This window comes from Hesperophylax consimilis, chromosome 9 (genome assembly GCF_061612785.1).
Source record: "Hesperophylax consimilis isolate HC1 chromosome 9, BYU_Hcon_1.0, whole genome shotgun sequence".
Classification (NCBI taxonomy): domain Eukaryota; kingdom Metazoa; phylum Arthropoda; class Insecta; order Trichoptera; family Limnephilidae; genus Hesperophylax; species Hesperophylax consimilis.
Window position 1 is genome coordinate 4,191,306 of NC_142844.1, and position 27,536 is coordinate 4,218,841.

Here is a 27,536-nt window from a genome sequence, read left to right on the forward strand (position 1 = left end):
TAGGTCTATAAATCACAAATATTTATTAAATTATATAATAACTACGCCTTATAAATTAAGTATAAACTAAGATGCTCTCACAATCAAAATATTGGCAATAAGGCAAAAGCTCAGAATGCAATAAAGTGATGGTGAATTATTAATTAATCTGATTTTGGAAGGAGCATGTTTTATTTTATCAGGTAACAGCAGATGGGTAACTCAGAGTTGCGTGGTCCTCTTGGCACCAGACAGTACCAGATAGGGGGCTCTGACTTCTTTCTGCCGGGCTTGGAGGAGTGCCAGGGTTCCGAGGGGGGTGTCAGTGGAGTTCATCTTCCTCATGAGCCCCTCCTGCTGGCCCTGCTTGATGCGCTTCTCCTGCTTGTTCTTTCCGGGGCCCTTGCCGTGGAACTTGTGAGAGAGGTAGCGGAAGGCCTCCTTGGGCTTGAGGGCGCGCCCCTCGTCATCCACATAGTCCAGCTTGACGTGGGGGCGGAAGCCCTCCTTCTCGCGGAACTCGCTGGTGGGGCCGGCATGGCCGCGCTCCCGCCGGTTCAGCTTGTCATCGTCCCTGCAACGTTGTTAGTATTATACGATTAATATACATCATCTAAATATTACATTATTAACGATACAATAAAAAAAATCGACAAAAGAAAAAAAATGGTGCAGCTAGAATAAAGAAGCTGCCTAAAAGATGAAAGGATAATATTTCAAACTTGATTTTCAAGTTCTGTTATTATTTAAGTTTTGTGAAGCAATTGATCAACAATGATATAATAATAGAACATGAATAGAACCTTCACAGAACTTGAAAATCAACTTTGAAATGTGATGTATTGTTCAAATTCTGTGAAACAACCCGTCCTAAGTCAACATTTTTGATAGGGACAAGGAATACAGTTAGAAGTTAATAATAGCTTGCAATGGTGGTCACATTCAACGTTTTCAGTCAGAGAATGATTCATATTGACAATATACCAATATTTGATAGGGACATCTCACACTACAAAGATTCGATATTTGCAAGGAGTGACATCGTACATAGTAAGCATAATTTCAAATTTTGTTCCCTCACTGGGTAATACTTGTTACAGCATGTTTGCTGCCAAGCGACCTTAGTGAGAGCTTTTTTCTGGGCACAGCGCTGGGCTAAGGACATATATAGGGTAACATCCCTGCCATTATTATACTTGCCGAACTAATTATTTTTTATGTTGTACTAAAACAGATATTCTACAATGAAAACAACAATAGTTGATTTGACACATCTCCATCAAAGAGCTAATATCAATATGATCTGGATTACGTAAGCATTATTATAATCGTGTCCGAGGAATGTAATTCTTACCCATGAGCCTTGTCGTCGATGGAATAGTGATGCGCCTGCAGATGCGGCAAGGCAGGTGGGGCAGGACGGGCATCCCCTCCCCTCTCCAGGTAACCCTTGCTGAGTGCCAGACGCAGGGCGCTGCCCAGGCCCGAGTCGAGGCGGGGTTCAGCCTCTAATGCTCCACCACCGTCTGGAATGGATGACAAGATTAGTACATTGGTCAAAATGAAGAATTTCTAAATATGTTCTAAATGAGGGGTGACGGAAGACATCACACTACATGGCTTTGTACTCGAGATAATTGCAAATGGTGTTCTCTCACTGGGTATTACTTGTTACAGCATGTTAACTGCCAAGCGACCTAAGTGGGGGGTGTTTCTCTAGGCTCAGTGATAGACTAAGGGTGTATATAACACCCCCGCCATAATTACACTTGCCTGATGAATTGCATACAAACAATGTTTTGTGATTGAAATAGAATTCAAAGCTAAAAGGGAAAATATTCAGCTTAATAACACGTTGCATAACATGTGTAAAATGAAAACAACAACATTTGATTTGAAGGTTAATAATAATTTATACAAGTGGGTCATGACTAACTTTTCAATGAAGTTACGAGTAATTAGATTTATTTGTAAAAATCAGTTAGAATAATTTGAATCACCCCTATTGATGTCGACAGGAATGTGCTCCAGATGGGGGTCCACGCTGCTCCAGGCACCCCCCTCCTTGCCCACTCCCTCGTCCTCCGCAGCCGTCTCCTCCAGCTCCATCAGCTCCTGGGCCCCCACGTCTCGGTTGCCCGCCTGCCCGTACGTGGGGATGTCACCCAGAGTGCGGCAGAACTCTGCCGTGCTGTCCAGGACTATGCCGCCAATCGTTTCTTCCAATTCTTCTTCTCCTTCTTCGCGCTTTACGGCTTCCACCAAGTCCTCCAACTGCCAAAACAAAAATTGATTAGTTTCAATGTACATAATAAGAATGAATAAATCTCATTATCGAACCAAAACGACAATAAGGTTACCCTATAAACTGTCAAATCAATAAGGATAACTTTTAAGAAATTATCTGGATAAATGATATTTTTAAAGGGGTTGGTGTTCCCTCACTGGGTAATACTTGTTACAGCATGTTAACTGCCAAGCGACCTAGTGAGGGCTTTCTCTCTGGGCTCAGTGATGGACGATGAATGTATAGAACAGACCTGTCTTTATTACACTTGCCGGATTAATTCATTAGCCTTCTGTTACCTTGGGTAGTTTAGGCTTTAGGCGGCTGGCAATGTTGATGCTCCGAGTACGAGCCAGAGCCTGTTCCAACTCATTATCCTGGTCATCATCATCCTCTTCCTTCATAGAAGACAAGGATTCCATCTTCACATCTGTTAAAACCACAAAAAACCTGTTATTACATGATAATACAACAATAATTGCATATTATTTGATGATATGAAAAACAAATACAATTATAACTAGTGTTCCCTCACTGGGTAATACTTGTTACAGTATTTTTACTGCCAAGCGACCATAGTGAGGGTTGTTTCTTTGGGCACAATGGTGGGCTAAGGGTGTATAGAACATTCCTGCCTAAATAACACTTACCGGAAATATAATTATTAAAAATATAAAGAACATATAAAGAAAAAAGAATTTACAAGTAGACGGTAACAAATGAATGGATACAATGTCCATTTACGTCATTTAATTGCCCATTCCCACTTCTGTTTTCAAATCGGAGGAGGGTCCCTTTTAAAATCGGATGCCCTATGGCCCTGTTCACACCTCCGTTTTAAAAACGGATCCATTTTAAAACGGATCCGTTTTAAAATCGGATCCTACTCTACGAAAAAAAGTAATTGTCGATTCAACCAAAACATTTATTGCTCATTCTTCAGTAGACGATCGTGCGCAATGGACGACGATGAAGCTCTTGTTGTCATGTGGTTACTCATTTAAAAGAAGGAAAAAGTGAAAAGAAAATTTTGGGTTCACCCAATCATAGCTGAAAGATTTTCTGTAGGAACTTTCCAAGTGTTAATTGGTGAGTTGAGAAGTGATGAACTAAAGTTCTTTAATTATTTTAGAATGTCTATCACTTCCTTTAACCCTTGGGACCTTCTAAGACCCAAACAGTCCCAAATGCCGTGCGCGCATTATACTCTCCTAAGACCATATTTGTCCCAGAACGACCGCACATTATTAAAATGCATATATCTCTCTTCCTCTCACCTAAAAATTAATTATTTCTTTTATGTCAGAAAGAGAACGAAATAGTGCTTGTTATTGTCTTTGAAATATCGAGGCTATTTTACACAGATATTTTACTATCTTGAATCAAAGTGACCGTTTTGTTTCCCGCCCTTTATTGACAAGTACAATCGTGAAGTGTGTGCGCCTGAATTTACAAAAAACCGTTTTTAACAAAAAATACGACGAAATGTCTAGGTAAGTAAACTTGTATTTGTTAATCAATATATTATATACGTGTTTATGTTATATTTGATAGGTTTTGATGATTTAAAATGCAATAATTATCCTATAGAAAAATTAAAAAATGCTAAAATCGCCGCAAACGCATTTTTAAATCCATTTTTAGTAATTGAGTTCCCTGTATTTTATGAATATTTTTATGTAAAAAGTGGAAGCATATATTTACATTTAATATTCACGAAACACAGTAATGACTTTCTATATAATTACAAAGTATTGTTCTAAAATGTCAACTCGAATGTCGAAATATGTTTTATGTGCCAAATTTCTGAATTGCATCATTTAGTGATGGGGCCAACCAAAATTGAATCGATAATTTATTCGAAGATTTGTGGGTATTATTAATTTATTTTGTAACTGTAATTTTAATTATATTTTTTATAAAGTAAGTATATTATCGTTATTTTGCATAATCTTTATCTAAAATTTCTTTAAATTTAAAATTTAATAATAATCTTTTTTTTTTAAATATCAAACTAAAGTTTATAAGACAAAGTTTTTATGCATAGCACAAAGGATAACAAATTATTATATGCTATATTTAAACGTGTTCGATTCTTGTCAGTTTGAATGCATATTTCAGGCTAATAATGATTGCTTATAATCATTTTTTTATGTACTATCGTAATAATATTAAACATTGATAATGAATTGGAGAAAAAAATAACACAGAAATAATAAATAGGTATCTAACTGTAAAGATTTTTGGTTACCAAGATTCAGCGATAGAATAATACATAAAACTCATTACTGTGACAATTACATTAGGAAATTATGGAATTGCGCAACGGAGGAAGAGCCACCAACCGAGTTGCTGGAATTTCTCGAAACGATGAGTACCAGCAGCGAAGAAGATGACGAAGAGACGAGTGAGAAAGAAATCCTCAACCCGGTTGATGATTTCGAAGAGGTATTCATTATTTATTTTATTTCACACTGCACTTGAAATAATGCGGTGAATAATTATATAATAATATATTTGCTTTATTTACAGGCGTCATCATTTTACGCAAGGAATATGGATGTGGGGATGATGGAAGTAGTTTTCCAGACCACGGACGATGGTATGAGTGCCAGTAAAAATATTGCAGTAATAAATACGTAACATAAAGCACAGTTTTTCTTATGAAGATATCGAGAAATGTACTTGCATTCTAATAGTTTGATATATTTTCAGAATTGATGACAGATGTCAGTGGCGGCGGTACTAGCCAGGCGGGAGGCAGCCATGCAGAACGTAAATTCATTTATATTTGTTTTTTAAGATATGTATATATCGATTTATGTACTTGCATTCTAATAATTTGTTATATTTTCAGAATTGATGACAGACGTCGGTGGCGGTATTGCTGGCCAAGTGGATGGCAGCTACGCAGAAGGTACATTTTATATACTTTTTTATCTATTTATTATTATTTTACATAAACTTTTACAAAATATGACAAAAAGTAATAATTTCTATAACTTCTACCATTATTTTTAGATTTCGAGCTCCTTGTTCCAATGGAGGCGTCACGGGGGGGGTAGACGCGGCCGCGGAAACAGACGCACCCGCGGAAACGGTGTTGGGACCGAAGGCAGCAACATCGTCCGGGCTGCTGTCCAGCAACGCCGCCGGAGGGCACGTCCTGTTGGAGCGGGAGATACCTGGGTATCCGGGAATTTACCAACTGAGGTTTATGCGACGGATGACCAGGTACCTCCCGAGCTCTCGGCTTTATCTCGGGCACAAATGACCCGTATGGCTCGCGGTGGGCGCATTCGCCAAGCGCGAGGTGCACCGTTGCCAGCACGTTCTGATCATCGGCCAACACTTGAGGCAGATGGTGAAGAAGTGGATGACCCCATTTCGGATACCGGTGATCATTTGTTGACCGATAGTGAGAACGCATCGGAGTTCTTTTGGGCTGGCATAAGTACATATGCCGGTCAAAGGGAAACATTTGTGCCCCAGATGTCAGGGCCTACCTCTAAGTATGATACCATCTATGACGCATTTCGAGCTATATGGACTGATGAGATTCTTGATTTTATTGTAGCAGAGACGAACAAATATGCGATGGACGCTCGGCGTCATGACAATCTAAGCCTTACATGGAGGAACACTGACAGACATGAAATTTTAATTTTGTTTTCATTTTTCATGATGCTAGGAATTATTCGCATGCCAACAATAAATTCTTGTTTCTCAACTCATTGGTTGATGAAAACTAATGTGTTTAGAAAATTAATTACTTACAAGCGGTACGGTGAGTTGGTGAGGTGTTTACACTACAACGACAACGATCGTAGGTACACTTGTCCTGAAGACATGCGGCTTTCGAAAATATTGCCTATAATAAATCACTTGAATACCAAATTTCAAGAACTTTATGTTCCAGGCCAAAATATTTCAATTGACGAGTCGTTAACATTATGGAAAGGTCAATTGGGTATGAAGCAATACATTAAAACAAAGGCTGCTAAATTCGGATTGAAGAGTTTTGAACTTTGTGATTCCGTGACTAGCTATCTGTGGTCGTTCTTTGTTTATTCGGGAAAAACAACTGCTGTAGATTCAACACCTGGGGTTTTGAAATCCACATCCACAGTGCTTAGGCTTATAAAACCACTATTGAATAAGGGCTACACGCTTTGGATGGACAATTGGTTCAACTCTCCTCTACTAGCTAGGTTCCTCAAGCGAAATAAGACAGACTGCGCTGGGACATTGCGCACTAATAGGGCCAATGTTCCACCAGAATTCAGTCGTATCGACATGGCTGACGGACATTATTTCGGTCGCCACGCTGGTGATGTCGCCGTACTATCGTGGCAAGACAAGAAGAAGGTGACGACTATATCGACCTACCATGGCGCAGAAATGGAACTTGGACCTTCCAGGGGTAGGTCGAATATATATAAACCAAAAGTTGTCAGAGACTACAATAAATACATGGGAGGTGTTGACAAAAAAGATCAGATGCTGGAACCCTACTTAATTGAACGCAAGAGGTGCCAGAAATGGTACCACAAGATGTTCAAGCGTCTGCTCAACGTGAGTATTCACAATTCTATGGTGATGTATCGGCAATCGTCTTCATTGAAGGTAACTACTTTGATGCTCAGGACGTCGCTTGTGTCGCAGTTGACGGAAAAGCACCTCCTGTTGGCACAGCTACGGACGCCGGCAAGACGAGTAGTAGTGAACGACAAGTTTGCCAACCCTTCCCGCCTCCGCCCTGGTAACCACTTCCCAAAGACTAATTTCATGACCACTGACTTACAGACTGAAACAAACGACATACAACCTCCACCAGTAAATAAAAAACGGCGCCTCCGGTGCATTTGGTGTGCCGACCGCAACAGGGTTGAAAAGAGAACAATTTTTATTTGTGAAACCTGTGAGGTACCACTCTGCGTAGAACCATGCTTTAAATATTATCATACCTGCCTTTAGTTTCGCAGGTATGGTGTATTTAGAGCGGCGACCTTGTTGTGCGCAGAAAGGAATCTTATTAGTTTATCAAATATAAATAAATCTGACTGAATACTCATATTGTGTCGACAGGGTTACAGTGTTTTCTGCTTGTCGTGACTGATCATCTACTGATTGACGTATGTACATTAGAACGATCACGGTCCTTAGCATGGTCACGGTTTCACTAGTTACTTTTCCGAATCTAGTGACATAATGTTTATATATTTCTGAAAACCAATAATTCGTTTCATCTTGTTACAGGCTTGTTTTTTTAAATTTTTGGTTTAGTATTTTTTAGTATTCAGGAATTTGTTGTGGGTTCGCTTTTATAAGTTTCTTCTTTTGATGGCAAGTGTTTTTCAGTCAAGTATTTTTCCTAACGCAATATGTGTCAAAACTTTTGGGATTAAACATGTCTTAGTTGTCGGCTGCTTTTGGTGTCGTATGTTCTTGTCACAAAATACGAACTCAATCAATTTTTTATTACTGTTGTGATCATTCATGTAGGCTAAGATGATGGAGACACGAACCTTTTTTGATCTGCTACGATAACATTATTTTTTTTCTTTTCTTATGGCTCGAATAAGTCATACTTTTTTAAATTCTGGTATCCTTCGCACAGGACGTCCCGATGGTTATGTTAGCTATTTCGTTTTGGTCTTATTATTATGAATGTACCTATTTTTAACGTGTTTATTTTCTTGTTGTTTTATCTCCATTTTTTTAAAATTAAGCTTGGCTATAATATGGCATTAACGAAGATTTAACTGTTCTAAAATGGGGAATGTCTTCACATTTAATTTATTTTATGTTTGTTTTATCATTATTTAAAATCATCAACAAACATTGCCATTGCATAGTGAGTATCATAATTACAATGTACCCAATAAATACAATACATACTAGACTCCATGCTCCATTCAATGTAGTTGCTTCTCGCACTAATTTTTATATACAGTTCTTAGATATTGTATCGTGTGGGGAATGAAACTTGCTCTGTCGATATATTTCACTCTAAAAACATTGCTTCCAAAGCAAATATATATGAAGATATGCGATAATTCTTAAGTTTTTCCGATTGTTTTTACATATTATGTTATTACATATTTTGTTATTTACAAGATTATTATTCGTTCTACTTATATTCTTTATAAAAAATAATTTAATATATATTAAAGTAATAATAATTTATTTTTTTTATAAATGTAATTTAGATTAAATTTGATAATATTATTATTAAGTTCTGCAAGTGTTTTAGTTTTTTATTATTGTGACAGCTATTTCGGATTACAAGGCCATTTTCAAACTGACAGTTTGATATTATCAGACAGATAATAATATTATCAAATTTAATCTAAATTAAATTTATAAAAAAAAAAATTAAATGGAGTTCTACGAATTAAACACAAAAACAATAAATAATAATAAATTACTAGTGCGCATAAAATTTTTTATAAGAAGTTGTTTTTATATTGTTTTATTTAATTGTAAAATACGAACGCGGGACAAAAAGAATCGATTCGAATCGATCAGTGAATCGACCTGTGTCTTGTAAACTGCACATCACTAATTATTCAAGATGGCAGTTATATTTGCTTGCGAAACGTCTTAGAAATCGAGTTTTTTGCGTGTTCTAATTTGAATATTTATATTATAAATTGGTGGTTATACCGTTTTGTTTTAACAATTTGATCAATTATGTTATATTAACCCTTAGGAACCGGGAAGGATCTCAATGAATTGGTTGCCTGGACCGGCATGATTTTCTGAAATTTTGTGTCACTGTTTAAAAATTTATACAGCTGCACCAAACAGGTTTTAAGTTATAAATTTTATTTTATGGCATTCTTAAAGGTTGTTTTATTGTATACGTATATCGAAAATTAGGTTTTTAGTCTCTGATTTTGTGTTATGTTAAATGTAAAAGCAAATTTACCTTCAAAATGCAGCCACTCCAAATATAATCACTCATTGTTTATTTATTCATTATAATATCGAAGAATTTTTTCTTCACACATAAATAATGTACCTTTGTCAGTCATCTTATGAAAATTTATCTGCCGTTTTATTAACACATTGATTACAATTATTGATTTCTTACTACGCAGTCGCTTTTTTCCCCCCGGCTACACATACACTTACAAGACATCGTGTTCATATTAGATAGGGTAACCATAAGAGTATTAAGCGCTGCGGACACTTAAATTATTATAACTTCTGTACAGTATGATATGGAGCATAAGCATGAATTTTTAATTTTAAGCAAATTTTAAGCAAAATGGATAAATCCCGATCTCTTGACATGGTTTCTCCAAATATAGGCGATGAAATGAGCTTGTCTAGTGTCCAATATTGACGGATTTTTCCCTTCTTGCTTCTTGCCATTAGCATAGTCAGGGCAATGAACACATACATTTCCTCTGTATCAACATTTTTTCATTTATGTAAACTCGAATTTGGAGCAAATACTTTTTGTGATTTTACAGTATCAAAATATCTGTTGGTTTCGGTTGTAATGCAACCCACGACAGTTTTATTTAGGAAAAGTTCAAAAAATTCAACTTCACTACTCTCCTGATTGAGTTCACAATCTCTTAAACCAGATTGTTGATTAAAATTGTGTTCTTCAGGTTGGAAATTAATTCAATTTTCCCATATTGGCGAGAAATTCATAAAATTTATATCAGGGGAGGATTGTTCGTCCAAACCAGAAATGTCAATTTCATTATCTCCGTTTTCTGATGATTCATCTAAACTCTCCAAATCTTCTGGAATATAGTCTTCATCGTCACTCATGGAAAAGTCCGAATCACAATCTAACACAAAGTTTTCGATGTCTTCGTTATTCATTTTTAAGAATTAAAAACCCAAACTATTTATGTGAAATTATTGGAGATAATAAAAAAATGGACCATGGAAGTATATGCACCGCAACGGAATATTTTTGAAGACACCCGAAGAATAAATGTTCCTAAATAAAATGGTAAATCTAGAGTAATCACTTCACTAATGTAAATATTAACAAGATTATCTTATATTGGACAAAGGATTCCACATTTCTCAAACAGTTTATTATTAGCTATAAAGATAAAAAATTCTAATAAACAATTATGTTCACCGCAAGTAGCAATAACTCAGTCTGTAATGTAAACACACTCGCGGCAACGGGACTTCACGCATACATCGACGCGCGTTACGAGACTGTATGCGAGTGACAAAAAGTTTGATGAATTGTGAAGGGATACATGGATACAAAAAAATTAATTAAAAAATCACTGTAAGTAAAAAGGAGTTCCTCTTTAAATGGTATGATAGAAAACATTCAGTTTTAGAGTATGAAGCTTTTACTTCGAAAATTTACCGGTAAATTAACTCAATATTTGGAGATGAACATGACGAATTCTCGAAACTGCTATTGTAGTGGGTCGGCTTGTAGGAGAATTTTCCTTCAACTACAATTGTAGTTGGTCGGATCCTTCAGGTTAACCAGTGAATGTAAAGTTATACGTTGATTTTATCGTCACGATTTTGAAGAAACACAATTTTTCAGTGGAGTATATTTTTTGAGGTTATATGCGTAAGTTTTCGTATAAGTGATAATTATTCTTTAAATTTTACAGGAAATAAACAGAAGTGATATTAATTTATTATATAAATGCTTTAGGCATATGTGCATCGTAAATATATTTAGAATAAGATTATTTAATCAATGGTTTATGGAAGTTAAAGTTTTCATTAATTTAGGTTATTGTAAACATGTTGAATAAAAATATCAAAGTTCAACCCTCAATTTTAAAATAAAATTATATGAAAGCTATAAAAAGTGAAGTGGTACTTTAATTTTAAAAAGTGTTGAGTGATGGAACGTGTTTTCAAAATTCCGAGTTTCGTAAATTTTAATACATTTTTTAATGAAAATACACGGGTAAGTTTTTTTTAAGCCTATTGGCATTTTCGATATCAAAATTTATTTATTTAGAAATAAATATGTTGACTTGTAATACACACATCTCAAAGAGTATTTTATCTAGTTTTCAGAACAGTTTTTGTTTTGGCAAAGAGTTACCAAATAACAGTTTTATCTGAATGATTGTAAAATTCAGTAAAATATTGAATCTACGGAAAAAAAATGGAAGATTGGAGAAGCTTCTATACGTGCAAATCAACAACGTCTCAAGGGTTAACCATCTACTAGAACGAGTTTCAGAGAGCTTAACATATCAAAATACAAAATTGAGAGAGTGCATTTGTCCTGGAGAAAGGCCATCGATATTTTTAATGTAAGAAAACAATAACAACTCAAATATTTTTTTATTATGTGTTTATTAAACTAATATGCTCTTCCGTGCATTGTGCATCTCATTTAAACTTTCAAAAATAAAAAATATATTTTGAAACAAGTTGATAATTTACCAAAATCTTTACTTTGTTTTTCTTTTAATTTCTCAAAATCCGGCATGAATAAACGGCAAACTTCTCTCCAAGCCGATAATTTGAATGAATTATTTTTATACCCTTCTGTCGTTTTATCCCACAGCACAACTCTTTTCTTTGCCGGAACGACTAGGCGGCAGGTGTGAACAGCTCCATACAAAACTATGAGCGAGCGAGTTCCAACACGATTTTAAAACGGACGCGCTGCGCTGGTGATCCATCCGACAAAAAATGCCGGATCCGTTTAAAAATCATGTCGGACAAGTGTGAACAGCTCCATACATACACTACAGCCGCTAGGGCATCCGATTTTAAAACGGGACCCGCCTCCGTTTTTAAAACGGAAGTAGGAACGGGCCCTTAGAGAATGTGTGAAATGACGCAACATGCATATACATCTTTTAGTCAGGGATGCGATACAACAGACAGGGAAATCAAGTTTTGTATTGTAGTATATAGCCTGTGACAGCACGTGTCATATCAAAACCTCTTTTCAGGCAAGGGTACGGTCAATGTGTTAAATTTTTTTCATATTAAATTAAATTATTGATGTTTTTGGTTACCTGTGTCATCTGTGATAAGTCCACCCTTACGCACAATGTCTTCATGGGTGTCTTCTTTCTTCACCTTAGGCCGCATTTTACCCTAGAAAACAAAAATGTTAAAGCTGTTTTCAATGACCAGACTTTGGTGTGTAATTTATGTACCCAAAAGGAGTATCCGACCAATTTGTTTCCTCACTGGGTAATACTTGTTACAGCATGTTAACTGCCAAGCGACCATAGTGAGGGATTTCTTTCTAGGCTCAGTGAAGGGCTAAGGGTGTATAGAACACTCCTGCCAATACTACACTTGCCAAAATAGTAAAAAAAAAATTCAAGGCAGAAAATTTAAAAACATAATAATGGCACGTATGTTCATTTTCTCACTCACAAATGATTCCATTTAGTCACTTACAGTTTTAAAAGCGTACTACATGGTATCATTCTTAACCCCGCAAATACATTTATATATTATATATATTTTTTTTTGTCTTAACCCCACACAGGAGGCCTGACAAAAATAATTTCCCTCGTCATCTTTTGGTATGCTGTGTGGAGGTTTTTTTTTTAAGGAAAGGATTCCTTCCTACAATAAATAATGTATATTTCTTTATATTCTCATGTAAAAGCCCCAAAAAAGGACGTCAATAAATAAATAAATAAATGAAGTTCTGGAAAGGTGAAAGGTATGTAGGTAGGGTAGGAATCTAGGGATCAGTGTGTCCAGGAGGGACATACATAAATATATCCCTCCCACTGCAGCGCAAGGCGATGGGCCGTGAAACCAGTTGGAGAGGTAAAAGGAAACCTCTCCCGATCTGGCAGGCCGGCGCATCCTGAACACACCTCACCTGATGAACCCGGGCACTCCTGCTAAAACACCAAACGTAGCGAACCACTTGGGGTGACCTATGGTAGGGGGGTTAATATGGAATAGTGCAATTACCTTCTTTCTCTTGAACTTGGCTTTGAACTCTTCATCAGTGTAGTATTCGGCTGCTTGTTTGAGGGCGGGCAGTTGCAGGGACTCCAAACGCTTGTTGGAAAGTTTCTCTCGTATCTACAAAACATAATGTAAAAAAATCAATTTCTAATCCATATTAAATGATGCAAATCAACAAAACATAGAAATATGTGGTTACACAGTTACAAGTTTAGTGTTCCCTCACTGGGTAATACTTGTTACAGCATTTTAACTGCCAAGCGACCTAAGTGAGGGCTTTCTCTCTGGGCTCAGTGCTGGGCTAAGGGAGTATGGAACAACCCTGCTATAAATTCACTTGCCGAATAAAATGCTTTTATAAAAAGCAAGAAATACTGGACCATGTTGTGTAAACATCAAAATCAATAAGTTAGATTAAGCATCAAAATTCTTTCATAAATAAATCAGTGCACTATATAATATGCAGATAGAAAATTGAAGTGTAACGCACAATTGTTTTAAGAATGAGAAAATGTTAATAAATCATTAATACCATCATCTTCTTGAAGTTTTCCATCTCTCTCTGGTCATCATCTCCGATGGTGAATCCCTTGGCCTTCTTCTCACCAAAGATCTCCTCATCGTATTTGCTGAGAAGCTCCTTTTGTTGCTCCACGCCGTACAGGGTCGGGTCATCTGCACCCTCGTAGGGTGTGTATCCAGATTTGGACTGCTTCTTGGTGTCATTGTTCTGAAGGACAAAACAGTTAATTAGTTCAAAAGACTGTTAAGGATAATGCAATGCAGTTTAAAATAATAATATTTGAAGGAATTTAGAGAATGACGTGTTTTCCCTCACTGGGTATAATACTCATTACAGCACGTTTAAATTGAAATTATAGATATGTAACTTAAATTGGAAAACCAACAGTTTTATCACATAAATGTCTATTTTTATTTTACCCATATTTATCATGTAAAATTCGAAGGACCGCCTGGCATGCATGTTTTAATTTGCAAAAGCCGGAACAGTTGTAAATTTGAGATTTACAAAAAATGCTGTCTTCTATAGAGCATCCTTTATCTCATCTTATCAATATAAAAGTTAAATGATGAGAGAAATATTATGAAAAATATTTTTAGGTTGCTACCTAAGATACATAGTATATTTCGTACCTTATCATATCTCTCCTGGTCCCTCAGGTTGACGTTGACCAGGGTGTCTTGTCCATCATCCAGCACATCGCGATCCTCTAGCGTGAGCACCAGGGTTGCCCCCTCAGGCAGGCGATCGCACGCGTGGGCCACGTGGAGCCCCCGCAGGTGCTGAGCCCCGTAAGCACGACCTAGACGGGTGGCTTCTTCTTCTTCGGCGAGGGCCCCCACGCCAAACTCAGCATCGAGCTCGTCGAGAATGGCAGCCTGGAAATGTACATTAGTTAATATTGCGATAAAGATAATAATTGGAGAAACAATATGACATTACACAGGTATAGTAACTAAAAATACAATAAGGAATTTGAGTCCATTTAAAAAAATTATAACATCCACGCACAACATAAAACATGTGATTTCTAAACGAAAATCTGAAACAGAAAAATCAGAAAAGGAAACGGTCACATCTGGGACTCGAACCCAGGACCCTTGTCTTTCCGGGACAGTGCTCTACCGACTGAGCTAATGGGACCCTATTCCCCTCGGTCACTTTTAACTGTATCATACTTCGAATAAGAACTACTAACATTGTCTTCATTTTTTCACCGCACATTTTTTATTGGCAACTATCTTTATGTATGATCGCAAGATTTAACCCGAACTAAATGCAATCCAGACAGCGTCTTTTTAGATAAACCTATCTTATTTTTTATTTTTAATGTGCGACATTTCTGCAAGTCTAGAATAAATATTAGACAAGGGTCCTGGGCTCGAGTCCCAGATGTGACCGTTTCCTTTTCTGATTTTTCTGTTTCAGATTTTCGTTTAGAAATCACTAATATTGTCTTAAATATTTAAATATTACAATTTGAGGTTTTACTCAATAAAGTTATTCTGAAAAATAAATAAAACATGTTTTTTTTTTTTAAATTAGTTTTCATGATTAAATTAATTCTCTGAGTTTGAATATTTTAAAGCCCGTCAAAACAATTGCAATCTGAGCGGTAAAAAGTGGGAGGGTGTGTGACGTCATCTGTGCACTGAAAACATCCTATGGTTAGTGCATTTTGGAGAGAGAGACTTTTTTTTACTATTTAGTAAGAAATTCTAGTTCATCAATGTTTACCGTCCTACTAAATTATTATATATTTTTTTTTAATATCAAAATTTCATCCGGCTCAGAACAGATATTGTCTAGTGAGTTGGGTAGCGCACATGATTTTGTTAATAACCTTAAATAAAAAATAATGATATTAATTGTTACCGGGTCAATCCGCACCAAATCATCCAGGCCATGTCACCCACCATCTCAGATTTTGATGAAACCTTAAATTTTTAATCCTTCCATATAGATAAGAAAATATACCAAATTTTACCTTCCTACCTCAACTCGTTTTTTTTTTATGGGCAGTTGAAGTTTGGGCAAAATAAGCGTTTTTACATATTCCGAGCACTCCGGAAGAGCTTGTACCTTCAATGAAAAAAAATTGTATCTTTGTCATTTATAGTGCAAATGCAATGAAAATTTTCAATATTATCAAGAAAACTATGCTGATTGCAGAAAAAAATAAATAAACCCTTTACATTTATCTACTTGACTTTAAAAAATTACCAAAAGTAATTCTTTAAGTAATTTTTGGGACGGAAAAGGTACTTTACAAAAAAGCAATATCTCGGGAAGGTACAGTGTTAATGAAGTAATATTTTTTTTTATTCATATCTACAAATAGCATAGAATCACATACAAAAATAAAATTCATGGCATTTTACTTGCTTCAATAAATAAAATACATTTTAAACTTTTTTCAAACTTTTTGTAATTTTTTTTTATTCTTATCTACAATAAACATAGTACAACCTAAAAAAATAAAACTCCTGGTATTTTGTGTGCTTCACAGTGTAGAAACGTTTTTAAAATAAGAAATCTTTATCATACAGAATTGTTCTAGGTTTTTTTAAATCTAGATACAAAAATAAATAAAATCCATTTTAAACTTTTTTCAAACTTTTTGTGATTTTTTTTATATCTATTTTTAGTTTGTAATTGGGCAAGTTATAGTTTAGGTATATAGCTAGTAATATAGGTTGAATGAATGGACTAATATCAAAGAAACAGTCCTAGAGACAAGTCACTACATGGAAATGATGTATCTGCAACAAGAACAAGACAGAACATGAAAATTACTATCTGCCTCATCACTAAGTTTGCAGGATACTACATTTTATTTTTTTTTTTTTTTTTTTTATTTTTTTTTTTTTTTTTTAAAAAGAAAGACAAACATTCCCAGGTTACGAATAACCCAACAATGTTTGAAAATCTCCTACTACCACCACAGAAAGCCGAAAATGTTGCTTGTGTTGTGATGGAGGACTTAGCCAGCCGAGGAATCGAACACGCGACGCTCGGGTGAGACCCAAGCGCTATGCCCACTCAACCACTGACCGGTCAACATGCTTTGTTTCCTCTGACATGCTTAGTTCTGAGTCAGCTTCAAAGCAGTGATCATCTATATAAATACAGTAGTTGTTTCATGTTATGGTGTACGTTGTTAAAATGTCTCTAATCGAAACAAGTTTAGTTAAATGTAGTGTGGGACAACATAATGGTACTGAATGTCACAAAAAAGTTATACTAAGTCAGAGAAATTAACGAGTGTGGATTTGTTAAGTGAATTTGAAAAAAAGCTTATTCAACAAAGAAGTTTTGTATCTACAGACTTGGTTTTCAACATTTGTGAGCACCACAGAATATTTAACTTAAATAAATATGAAACATTTCAAAAAGCTTGTTTTGACCCGTTCCAAAGCCACAAAAGGAAAATTACAAAAACTTTAAGAACAGTATCCTTGGAATTTTCAGAGAACATTAATACCATTCTAAAAGTAACTAATAAAGCAATCCCTGGACAAAAAATTTGTAATGCATGCAGAGCAAAAATTAGTAAGAGCCAAAACCTTAACAATGAAATTGAAGAGCTTAACACTTTTCAAGAAGACATAAGTGAACTTGAAAATGTTTTAAACAAAGAAATTTTTTTACAAGAAATCAACACTTCTTTAACTGACATTGGAGAATCTCCATTTAAACTACATGCAATACCATCCCACAGTAAGTCTAGTTACGCTAAACGGAAGTTAGATTCTGCTTGTTCAACCTTAAAGAAAAAAGTAAGTAAAGTTTTAGAAAAAGAATTTTCCCCAGTAAAATGTGATGCAAAAATACCAAGATGTATTCAAGAAAAAGCTAATGACATGGACAGGCTTGTTGAGTTGGTTAAAAAAAAATTGGAAACACAAGTTACACGCCATGAGAGAATTCAGCTTCTAACTCTCGCTCCAACTTCGTGGAGTAGAAAAAAGGTTGCTGAAGAATTCAGTGTTGGTGAATACTCAGTTCGTAAAGCACGAGAGCTACTAAATGAAAATGGTATCATTGCTTTACCTGATCCAAAAAAGGAAAACCATTAGACCAAGGAACAGTTACTTTGGTTAAAAATTTCTACCAAAACGATGAATTTTCTCGTGTTATGCCAGGGAAAAAAGATAAAGTTAGCATAACCAAAAATGTTTATGAACAAAAAAGACTATTGCTTTGTAACCTGAATGAACTTTATGCTACCTTCAAGTTTGAATACCCTGCTTCAAAAATTGGGATTTCGAAATTTTGTTGGTTGCGTCCCAAATGGTGTGTGCCAGTAGGTTCTCCAGGCTCTCATTCTGTCTGCGTTTGTGCAATTCATCAAAATGTAGTGTTGCTTCTTAATGCTTGTGACAGTGAAGAAACGTACAATGATTTAATGGACTACTTAGTGTGCTCAAAGAACAATAGAGACTGTATGCTTCGACATTGCGATAAGTGTTCAACATCTAGTGAAAATCTTAAGAAACATTTGTTAGAAAAATTTGAAGAATGGGACCAAGAAGATGAAATTACATACAGTGCATGGGTAACTACTGATAGAACACAGCAGGTTTCAGTTACAGTTCCCTTTCATGAATATGTAGAACATCTTGTGAAGAGTCTTGTAAAACTTCTTCCTCATTCTTTTATAACAAAGTCTCAATCAAAATATCTCAAAGAGTCCCTAAAAGCACAGCTTCAGATAAATGAAGCTGTTGTGTTATTAGACTTCAGTGAAAACTTCTCCTATGTTATCCAGAATGAAGTCCAGGGTTACCACTGGACGCAAGACAGTTGTTCACTCCACCCAGTGGTAATTTACACTTGTGAAGAGCCTGGCAAAGATCTCACAGTGTCAAGCTTGTGTGTAATTTCAGATGACTTGGAACATGATGTAAGTTTCGTTTACGAAACTCAACAAATTGTTGCTCAATTTTTAAATCAAAAATTTCCCCAAATTCAAAGTGTTCATTATTTTACTGATGGTTGCGCAGCGCAATATAAAAACTGCAAAAACTTTTTAAATCTGTGTCACCATCAAAAAGACTTCAACTTGAAAGCATGTTGGTCGTTTTTTGCTACGAGTCATGGGAAATCTCCCTGTGATGGAATAGGTGGAACAGTAAAACGTCTTCTAACTAGAGAAAGTTTGCAACTTGGCCCTGGCAACACTATCACAACTGTAGACAAAACTTTTAAGTTTTGTCAGTCGAGAGTAGAAAATATATATTTTTACTTGCTGAGAAAAGAAAGCTTATTCACTTGCAGGCAACAATTACAGCAGCGTTTTTCACAAGCTAAAACAATACCAGGCACTCGAGGTTTCCACTGCTTTGTTCCTCTGTCTGAAAATGAAGTTGGCACAAAAAGGATAAGTTCAGATTCAGATTATGCTTTGATTTTTAACTTCAGTGGGGAACGAAATCGCTCTGAGCAACTAAGTATGGTACAAATTTGTACAAACTCTTATGTAGCTTGCGTATATGACAACCATTGGTTTTTTGGACTTGTGGTTTCCAAAGATGAAGACGAGTGTGATGTATCAATCAAGTTTATGCATCCTTTTGGCCCAGCTCCATCCTTTTACTGGCCACATCAAAAAGAAGATATTTGTTTTGTTCCACTACAAAATATTTTTAATATCGTTGACCCTCCCACAACAAAAGGTTCAGGAAGAGCTTACTACTTTCTTGAAAAAGACGTTCATCATGCTGATCAAAAGTTCAACCATCTTATGGGTCAGATCAAGAATAAAAGTAAAAAATGAACTTGAACATTTATTTGTAAACAATATTATTGTAATGTACTTTCATTTAACCTAATCCTACATTGCCTGTTTTATTTTTATTGTATTTGTTTTTTAAAGAGTTAACTTTGTATTGAAAAGAGTTAAAAAGTTGATCTTGTTATAAAATATTGCTATGGTGTATGCATTCAGGGTAAGGAACAAGGTACATTATTTTGTTGGTGCCTTAAGCTTACATTACAAGCTTACCAGCATGTTGTAAAGGACCGAATAAGTTTGACTTTTTTTATTTGCAAATACAGTATCTAGATTTTAAAAAACTTGGAACAATTCTGTATGATTAAGATTTCTCATTTTAAAAACGTTTCTACACTGTGAAGCACACAAAATACCAGGAGTTTTATTTTTTTAGGTTGTACTATGTTTATTGTAGATAAGAATAAAAAAAAAATTACAAAAAGTTTGAAAAAAGTTTAAAATGGATTTTATTTATTGAAGCAAGTAAAATGCCATGAATTTAATTATTTTTGTATGTGATTCTATGCTATTTGTAGATATGAATAAAAAAAAAAATTACTTCATTAACACTGTACCTTCCCGAGATATTGCTTTTTTGTAAAGTACCTTTTCCGTCCCAAAAATTACTTAAAAAATTACTTTTGGTAATTTTTTAAAGTCAAGTAGATAAATGTAAAGGGTTTATTTATTTTTTTCTGCAATCAGCATAGTTTTCTTGATAATATTGAAAATTTTCATTGCATTTGCACTATAAATGACAAAGATACAATTTTTTTTCATTGAAGGTACAAGCTCTTCCGGAGTGCTCGGAATATGTAAAAATGCTTATTTTGCCCAAACTTCAACTGCCCATAAAAAAAAACGAGTTGAGGTAGGAAGGTAAAATTTGGTATATTTTCTTATCTATATGGAAGGATTAAAAATTTAAAGTTTCATCAAAATCTGAGATGGTGGGTGACAAATCCAAAATTTTCTGGATGATTTGGTGCGGATTGACCCTACCTTTAGAATTTGTTATTATCGCCAATACATCGCTAGACAAAACCCGTACACTGAAGTTTACATGGTAGCATCGATTACCTATGTAGCTAACGCCGCGGCATTTTTGTGGGTTCTCGCCAGCAGGGTTATTGTCATTGCTTTTACGTAAATTTAAAGTGAGTTCCTACTTACTCATTTTTACAAAAACCTTAAATTGGCATGTAGGTGATTTTAGTCGCACTAGTTGTTTAATTTGCATTTTATTGTGGAATAGCTTTAATTTTACCACTTTGAATTAAAAAAAACCCTTCTAAAATATCAGGAGATACTACGATGGAAGTTAAAACAATAAAACTAAAAAGACAAGCACAAATCATCTCAAAAACTCAGATCAACATACCTAACTACACAATACAAAACTGTATAGCGATCTCTCACTCTTATTATCAGAGTAAGAGATGTTTAATTATTAAGTTGTACAACTTAACACAGAGTACATTTGACAACAGTTTTCATTTGACCAATCATGGAGCGTATACACATTGCAGTGAATTATGCAAATTCATATAGGTAGCTTAGTTTTACCTAAAGTGCGCTATGTCCCTTGTAGAGCTTGAAGAAAGCAAGCAAGTTGTTTGTTCCCTCACTGGGTAATACTTGTTACAGAACATTTACTGCCAAGCGACCTAAGTGAGGACTGTTTTTCTAGGCAAAGCTTTGGGCTAAATGAATATAGGATTCACCTGCCTCTTTTAAACCTGCCGTAAATTTTAAATGGAAATGTGAAATGGCAGATATAATATTTGCAGAGTTTACTAGATATATAGTGGATGGAGAGTAAACTCACCCTTTTGGCAGCCTCCGCCTTTTGTTTGGTGAGCTCCCGGTTCTTTTGTACCCATTCTGCTGCCCCCCCTTCTCCCTCCTCTTCATCTCCTAGAGCGCGAACTGTCAGTAATCTGATGGGGAACAAAATAAAGCCATCTATAAAAATGTAAATGTTCATTTGTTCAAAATCTTAAATCTCCAAAAGTTCTTCAATGATTGCTTTGGTATTTTGACATAATGTTGAGTGTGTTTTTATATACTTATAATATATAAATGTCATCTGTGGTAGGTAAAAAAAACATTTTTTTTTTTAAACATTGCCACCTGTCGGATGTAAAAGCTAATCAATGTGCTATTATTTCTCTATCTGCACAGACAGACTGAGCCACAGCAATGCGTGGCGGGGCTAGTTAATTATAAAATTGTAGATTTGGGGCCGTTCAAGTATTACGTAAGCAGATTTATTACAATTATTTACCCCCTTGTCACCAAAAGTAAGCAAAGCTCTTACCCCCCCCTCCCATGCTTACGTAAAAATTGGTACCTATATGCATTTTTCTGTTAATGTATTCTGTTTTTTTTATTGATTCATAAGCGAAAGAGGATCAACGGTAACACAAATATTAACTTGCTTTGATTTGCTTACAACACGTCAAATCGTCAATCGTACTGAAACGAAACAATAGATTGATGGAAGAAATTTTGACAAGTGAGTAGCGCGCGGTAATTCCCCCATTCGCTTCTAAGCGAGTACCTAAACGTATTAATTATTTGTGGGAATCCCCGAATATATATTCGGTTTTCAAACATAGACAATGTGTGGGTTGCCAATTTGTAAAAAAAAATAACTACTGCTGAGCAGTGCTGACGTAATCACTATCTCGACCCCCCCATGTCATCAAAAATAAGCAAAGACCCCCCTGCCCCCCTATAGTGCTTACATAATACTTGAACGGCCCCTTTTATAATTTTTTTTGGAAATATATAAATCAGCGGCAGGTTTGAAACTATAAACAAATCTAAGGACTCTAGGGTCTTACTAATAAATGTGTTTTAAATTTTATTCAACTGATAAACAACTGTTTACAATAATAAATGATTTTTTATCAGTTGTGTAAAATTTAACATTAAAAAATTAATTAGTAAGGGGGTAAATTTTTTTTTTTTTAAAAGAAAGACAAACATTCCCGGGTTACGAATAACCCAACAATGTTTGAAAATCTCCTACTACCACCACAGAAAGCCGAAAATGTTGCTTGTGTTGTGATGGAGGACTTAGCCAGCCGAGGAATCGAACACGCGACGCTCGGGTGAGACCCAAGCGCTATGCCCACTCAACCACTGACCGGTCAAGATTGTGAATGTGTACAGACAATTTAATTACTAGATATTATTGCTCTAGCATATATATTATTTTATGTCAGTATTTATAAGTGTTCCCTCACTGGGTAATACTTGTTACATCATGTTTGTGTCCAAGCGACCTAAGTGAGGGATGTTTCTCTGGGCACAGTGCTGGGCTAAGAGGGTACGGAACCCCCCTGCCATAAATTCACTTGCCATTTTTTTATACCTATAACTTCATTGATTATAAGACAAACCATCAACTAGAATTTAAACCAGCCAATATAATGCACTAATCTAAATTATCCATGTGGTGTAAACTGATGAGGTAAAAGGTAATTAGAACTATCCTACTTCCGGATACTTAAGAATTATTATGTTTAAGAATTTAGTACTTACTTGGACTCTACTAGTCGCTTTTGTTTTCTCTCGGATATCTTATTTCTTAGTTTCTCCTGTTGTCTCTTCTTGGCAATATTCTCGGCCGGCTTGTGGTAGAACTCCCCCAGGTCATCTGTGATCTTTCCATCATCTGTTGAACACATCACACTTGTTATAACATTGTATCAAAGACTGAAGAGAGTTAGTGAACATTCACAAACAAGGTAATTACTATATCTTATAGAATGTATGTTCCCTCACTGGGTAATACTTGTTACAGCATAATAATTACTGCCAAGCGACCTAAGTGAGGGTTATCTCTCTGGGCTCAGCGATGGACTAGAAGTGTATGGAACACCCCTGTCATGATTTCACTTGCCGGAATTTTAGCTTCCCCTACAGTTCTATAAATTTCCACTAAAGACATTTCACAGATTTCCAGTAACTTTAGACATTGAATACTGAAGTGCTCATTTGTCCAAATGATCAATTAGCAATTATCAATAAGAGGTTTGTACAATTAAGCACTAGGACAATCTGGATCCAGGCTTTTGGGCAGAAGACCAAAACAGCACTTCTTGGGCAATGTGCTAGCTAATCCGGAATGGCTGAGAGCAAAAACCAAATGACTGCAGTAAATGGAACAGCATCAGCTAGGCTACTAAAGTCTACGAGAGGAGATAAAGAAAATTTCAGTCTTACCATCAGGAGTGTCAGCATGGACCTGCAGAGGCTTCAGTCCGAGCTTGGCTCTGAGGCGGTTGCTCTCCTCGATGCTGAGGCTATCTCCGGCAGAGGCAGCGGGACCAGCACTGGGGGCGGGCACGGGGGCCGGAGGCGGACTGGACAGGTGGGAGTCCACCGGCACCTCTTCAACTGCAACAATACACCGCCTGTTAGAGAAAAACTCTCCAGCTCATTTTTGGAGTTTGGCAGATTAAATCAGCATGGTTATGATTCACAAGTCAAGAATCATTTCAAATATTTTTGTCTAAGTTGTTTATTCAATTTTTCAATTAAGTCCTAAATCCTGTATCTAAATTTCGCCAATAAACAATTAGATAATGTTAATTAAGTGTTAATCTCAAGTGACCTACCAGGTAAGTATTGTACTGTATATTTTCTCCATAAATAGTTAAGTAATAACATAGATCACTGTAGAAATGTATTATAAGTTTGTACAGCGCCCTTGAGGGGTTTTGCCCAAAAACGGCGCTATACAAGTCATCCAAGTATTATTATTATTATTATCCGAGTCACAGTCCTTCTTCCACAGGGATAAATATCCGAGGCATAAGATGAAAGTATTGCATCACTGGGTAATACCTGATCAACACTTTGCATTATCAAGTGACTATGTGATAATTGATCGATATTAGCCAGTGGAACATGAGATATGACGGGCATATTCTACTTCAAAACCACTCCAAGCGGGCGAAAATAGGGTCCCATTTCGAGAAAATGGATTTTGCTTAAAACCGCTATATCTTTGAAAATAATACAAATATTTGAAGGATGTTCTTTTACTTGGTAGTCACCACACCCCAATTGTAAAAGTACTGTCTGAATTTGAAGTCTACTTTGTAATACAAACTTTGTTTCCATAAACTGAAATCGAAAAACTGATCAGTTTTGGGCCATTTAGTGATGTTTAATGTGTAAAAAAAAAAAAAAATACATATTTTATTTTCACTTTCGCACAAATCATTACAAAAAAGCACGATTTCCGCAACTCCAGTGTCATGAGTGCAAGGATTTATTACCCATTCGACAGAATTGGCAAAGATTCCTTTTGATTAAACATTCTTCCACACAAAACAAAAAAGATAAGAAAATAGGAGTCTTGTATCACATTGTTTACCCATATATAGTTGAGGCTCGAAAAATTGTTATACAATATTCATATGGAATTATTGGATAGCAATGCCTTAAGGGGGGGGCTAGGGTTTTAAATTTTTTTTTTTGCATTTTTTAATTTTTTTTTTAAATAAATGAATATGTTAAGAATATTGTGTTCAAATTTCAAGTTGATTGGAGCAAAATTGACGAAGTCATGAGTATTTTTATACCTGTCGGATTTTAATCCCTACCCGACCATACGTATAAGCCGAGCAGAGCAGGAAGCTGAGAGACAAACTAAAGAAGGCAGGATTCGTCGTAGACAGGAGCAAAAAGGTGCTTTAGACATCATGGATGATAGCAACATCCTTTATGGACCTGGCATTGATGATTCAGTGTGAGGTAAGCCGATAAAATTTGCTTATAAAAGTTTAATACCAGATATTTTAGTGTTCAAAACTTTATAGCGTTTTTCCCACAACTCACGTTTTCAAAGTCGGTGCCCGTCATAACTTCAAAACTACTGCACCGATCCTTTTGAAATTTTGAAAACTATTTCTGTACATAATTTACGAGGTAACGCTGGAGAGTTTTTTTCAAATTTGTTAATAATTATTATTTTACAATAACAAATTAGCCGATTTTTTTCACTAAAAATAGCATTTTTCCCTTCAAAGTGTTCCAAAAAAGCGAAAAATTAAAATTTCGAAAAACCCTCCCAGCGTTACTTGGAAAAAACTATTATCTAACGAATGAACTTTGATTTTTTGATTTCAGATGACCTAGCACCGAGTTATGAGGGGCACCGCCATTCTACTTTTTTTTGAGACACGTCCGAATAATTACTGCCATTGCCGTGTTTTTTAATATTTCTCCATGAAAATTTTATACAACATTCTTAAAATGTCATACTTTACTAGCCTATTAGATTTAATAAAGAAATTTTAACTGTGTTGTCACAAAAAATTCACAAAAAAATGCCTTTTTTCGTACGAATTAACCCTAGCCCCCCCTTAAGTCATTCAGGTAGGGCCGGAGTAAGAGGTAGAACTACCATTCCCATCGGAAGTGTGTTAACTTATATAAACTAATGAAATAAATCTAATTGACTACTAGGTATAACCTCGAAAAACTGAAAGGCAGTCCACGCTCCTTGGTAGCAATTTAAGTATTTAAAATTAATGATGAATACATACAGCCATAGGGTATAATCCAATAGGACAACCAACCTCAGTTATCATCCGGTTCATCCCACAGCAGCTTCATTTTCCTGAAATAGAGGAGCAGACATTGCTATTAAGTGAATCGAGGTTACGTCCATCTCAAACGATATTGGCGGCATTTAGAAATAAAAGGCTGTCGCTGGACCGCACGCCAAGACCATTTGATGACAGATTAAGTAATATTTATATAAGTAAGAAATTAAATTACCATCAGGGGATCTGTCACGTTTCCTCTTCTTGTGGTCTTTGTGGTGACGGCGTTCCTTTTCTCGCGTGTCCGAGACTGGCGACAAGGGAGACCGTGATCTACTGCGGTGTTTACGTTTCTTTGATTCCTTTTTATGCTTTTTAGAAGATCCCATGGTGGAAGTTATTAATATAATGACATTCAGCTACGGATTACGAATACGCATAAATATAACACATACGAACACGCGATGCTCCGACTTCCAAGGAAAATAAAAAGATGGATGACAAGACGGATACAGCGTTTGTCTATGGTGGTTGCGTTCAGTCATCGCCATCTTTATTTTCTGTTAGGGGGTTCAGTGCTCAGCATATTTTATATTTAACAATCAATTTTTTTTTCACTCCATTTGTAGAATAGTTAAATTATTTTTACAACCAATGAAAATTTTGTGAAATGAATTTTTACTTTAATAACGGTTCAGACGAATCAATTTTAGTTGATCAACTTTGTTTTTAAAATATTCAACTTTGTTGAAAGAGGGTTCACACCATTGACTTAAAAGCTCTGGACAGAGCGTTAGTGCGTTTTTGTATGGCATTGAAGCCAAATCTAGGGTAAGAGGAAATTGCCTGGGAGCCATCTTGTTTGACTAAGTTTTGAACTGATTTGTATGCAAAGTGGTGCCAAATAAACTATTATTATGAACCGCTTATGATTTTTATGGGTATTTGACGAAATAAGGAATAGGATAAGTCATTAAAAATTTAAGTAGGTTTTGATATTTTTCATACATCGTCGCCTCACCCTGCGGCTTCAAATGGCGGCTGGAAATTTTAGGTCCAGGACTTTTTAGGTCCATGGTTCACGCTAACTTGCATAACAACCACAGGTCCATGAATGCAACAGAGACTTGATCAACTAAAATTGAAACAGCTATAAATGATAATTTCAAAAAAATCTCTTTAAGGTATGTTGTCACAGTTAGTAGACCTCTTCTTCTTATTCTAGCAATAAAATAAAAATTTGTTGGTAGGTTTTATAACGAAAGATAAAATTTAAGGGCTGTTTGGGTTGTCACAAAACTTACCCAAAAGCAACTTGACAAACGTGAATATCTCTCAGCGATCATAAAGAACAATTGAAATTTCGGGCCATTAGAGTTATTTATTAATGAATGACGCTACTTTTAATGTTTTTTTTTTTTATTAATTAATCGTGCCGTAAAACACAATAATATAATAGTAACATCATTCTGTATTACTTATAAA

The 27,536-nt window shown here is 35.5% G+C and overlaps 1 protein-coding gene across 1 annotated transcript; it reads right to left on the minus strand.

Annotated features, from left to right (window-relative positions):
* On the minus strand, positions 1-26,672 carry LOC149420810 (U4/U6.U5 tri-snRNP-associated protein 1). The gene is made up of 12 exons (XM_089635565.1): positions 26,287-26,672; positions 23,719-23,892; positions 23,035-23,167; positions 21,311-21,422; positions 14,339-14,584; positions 13,716-13,913; positions 13,187-13,300; positions 12,262-12,343; positions 2,566-2,696; positions 1,980-2,253; positions 1,334-1,505; positions 1-553 (listed from the first exon to the last, which is right to left on the minus strand). The coding sequence occupies exons 1-12, from the start codon at positions 26,438-26,440 to the stop codon at positions 202-204; spliced, it is 2,142 nt and encodes a 713-aa protein (XP_089491691.1). The 5' UTR covers positions 26,441-26,672; the 3' UTR covers positions 1-201.
* Between the last annotated feature and the right edge of the window lie 864 nt (positions 26,673-27,536).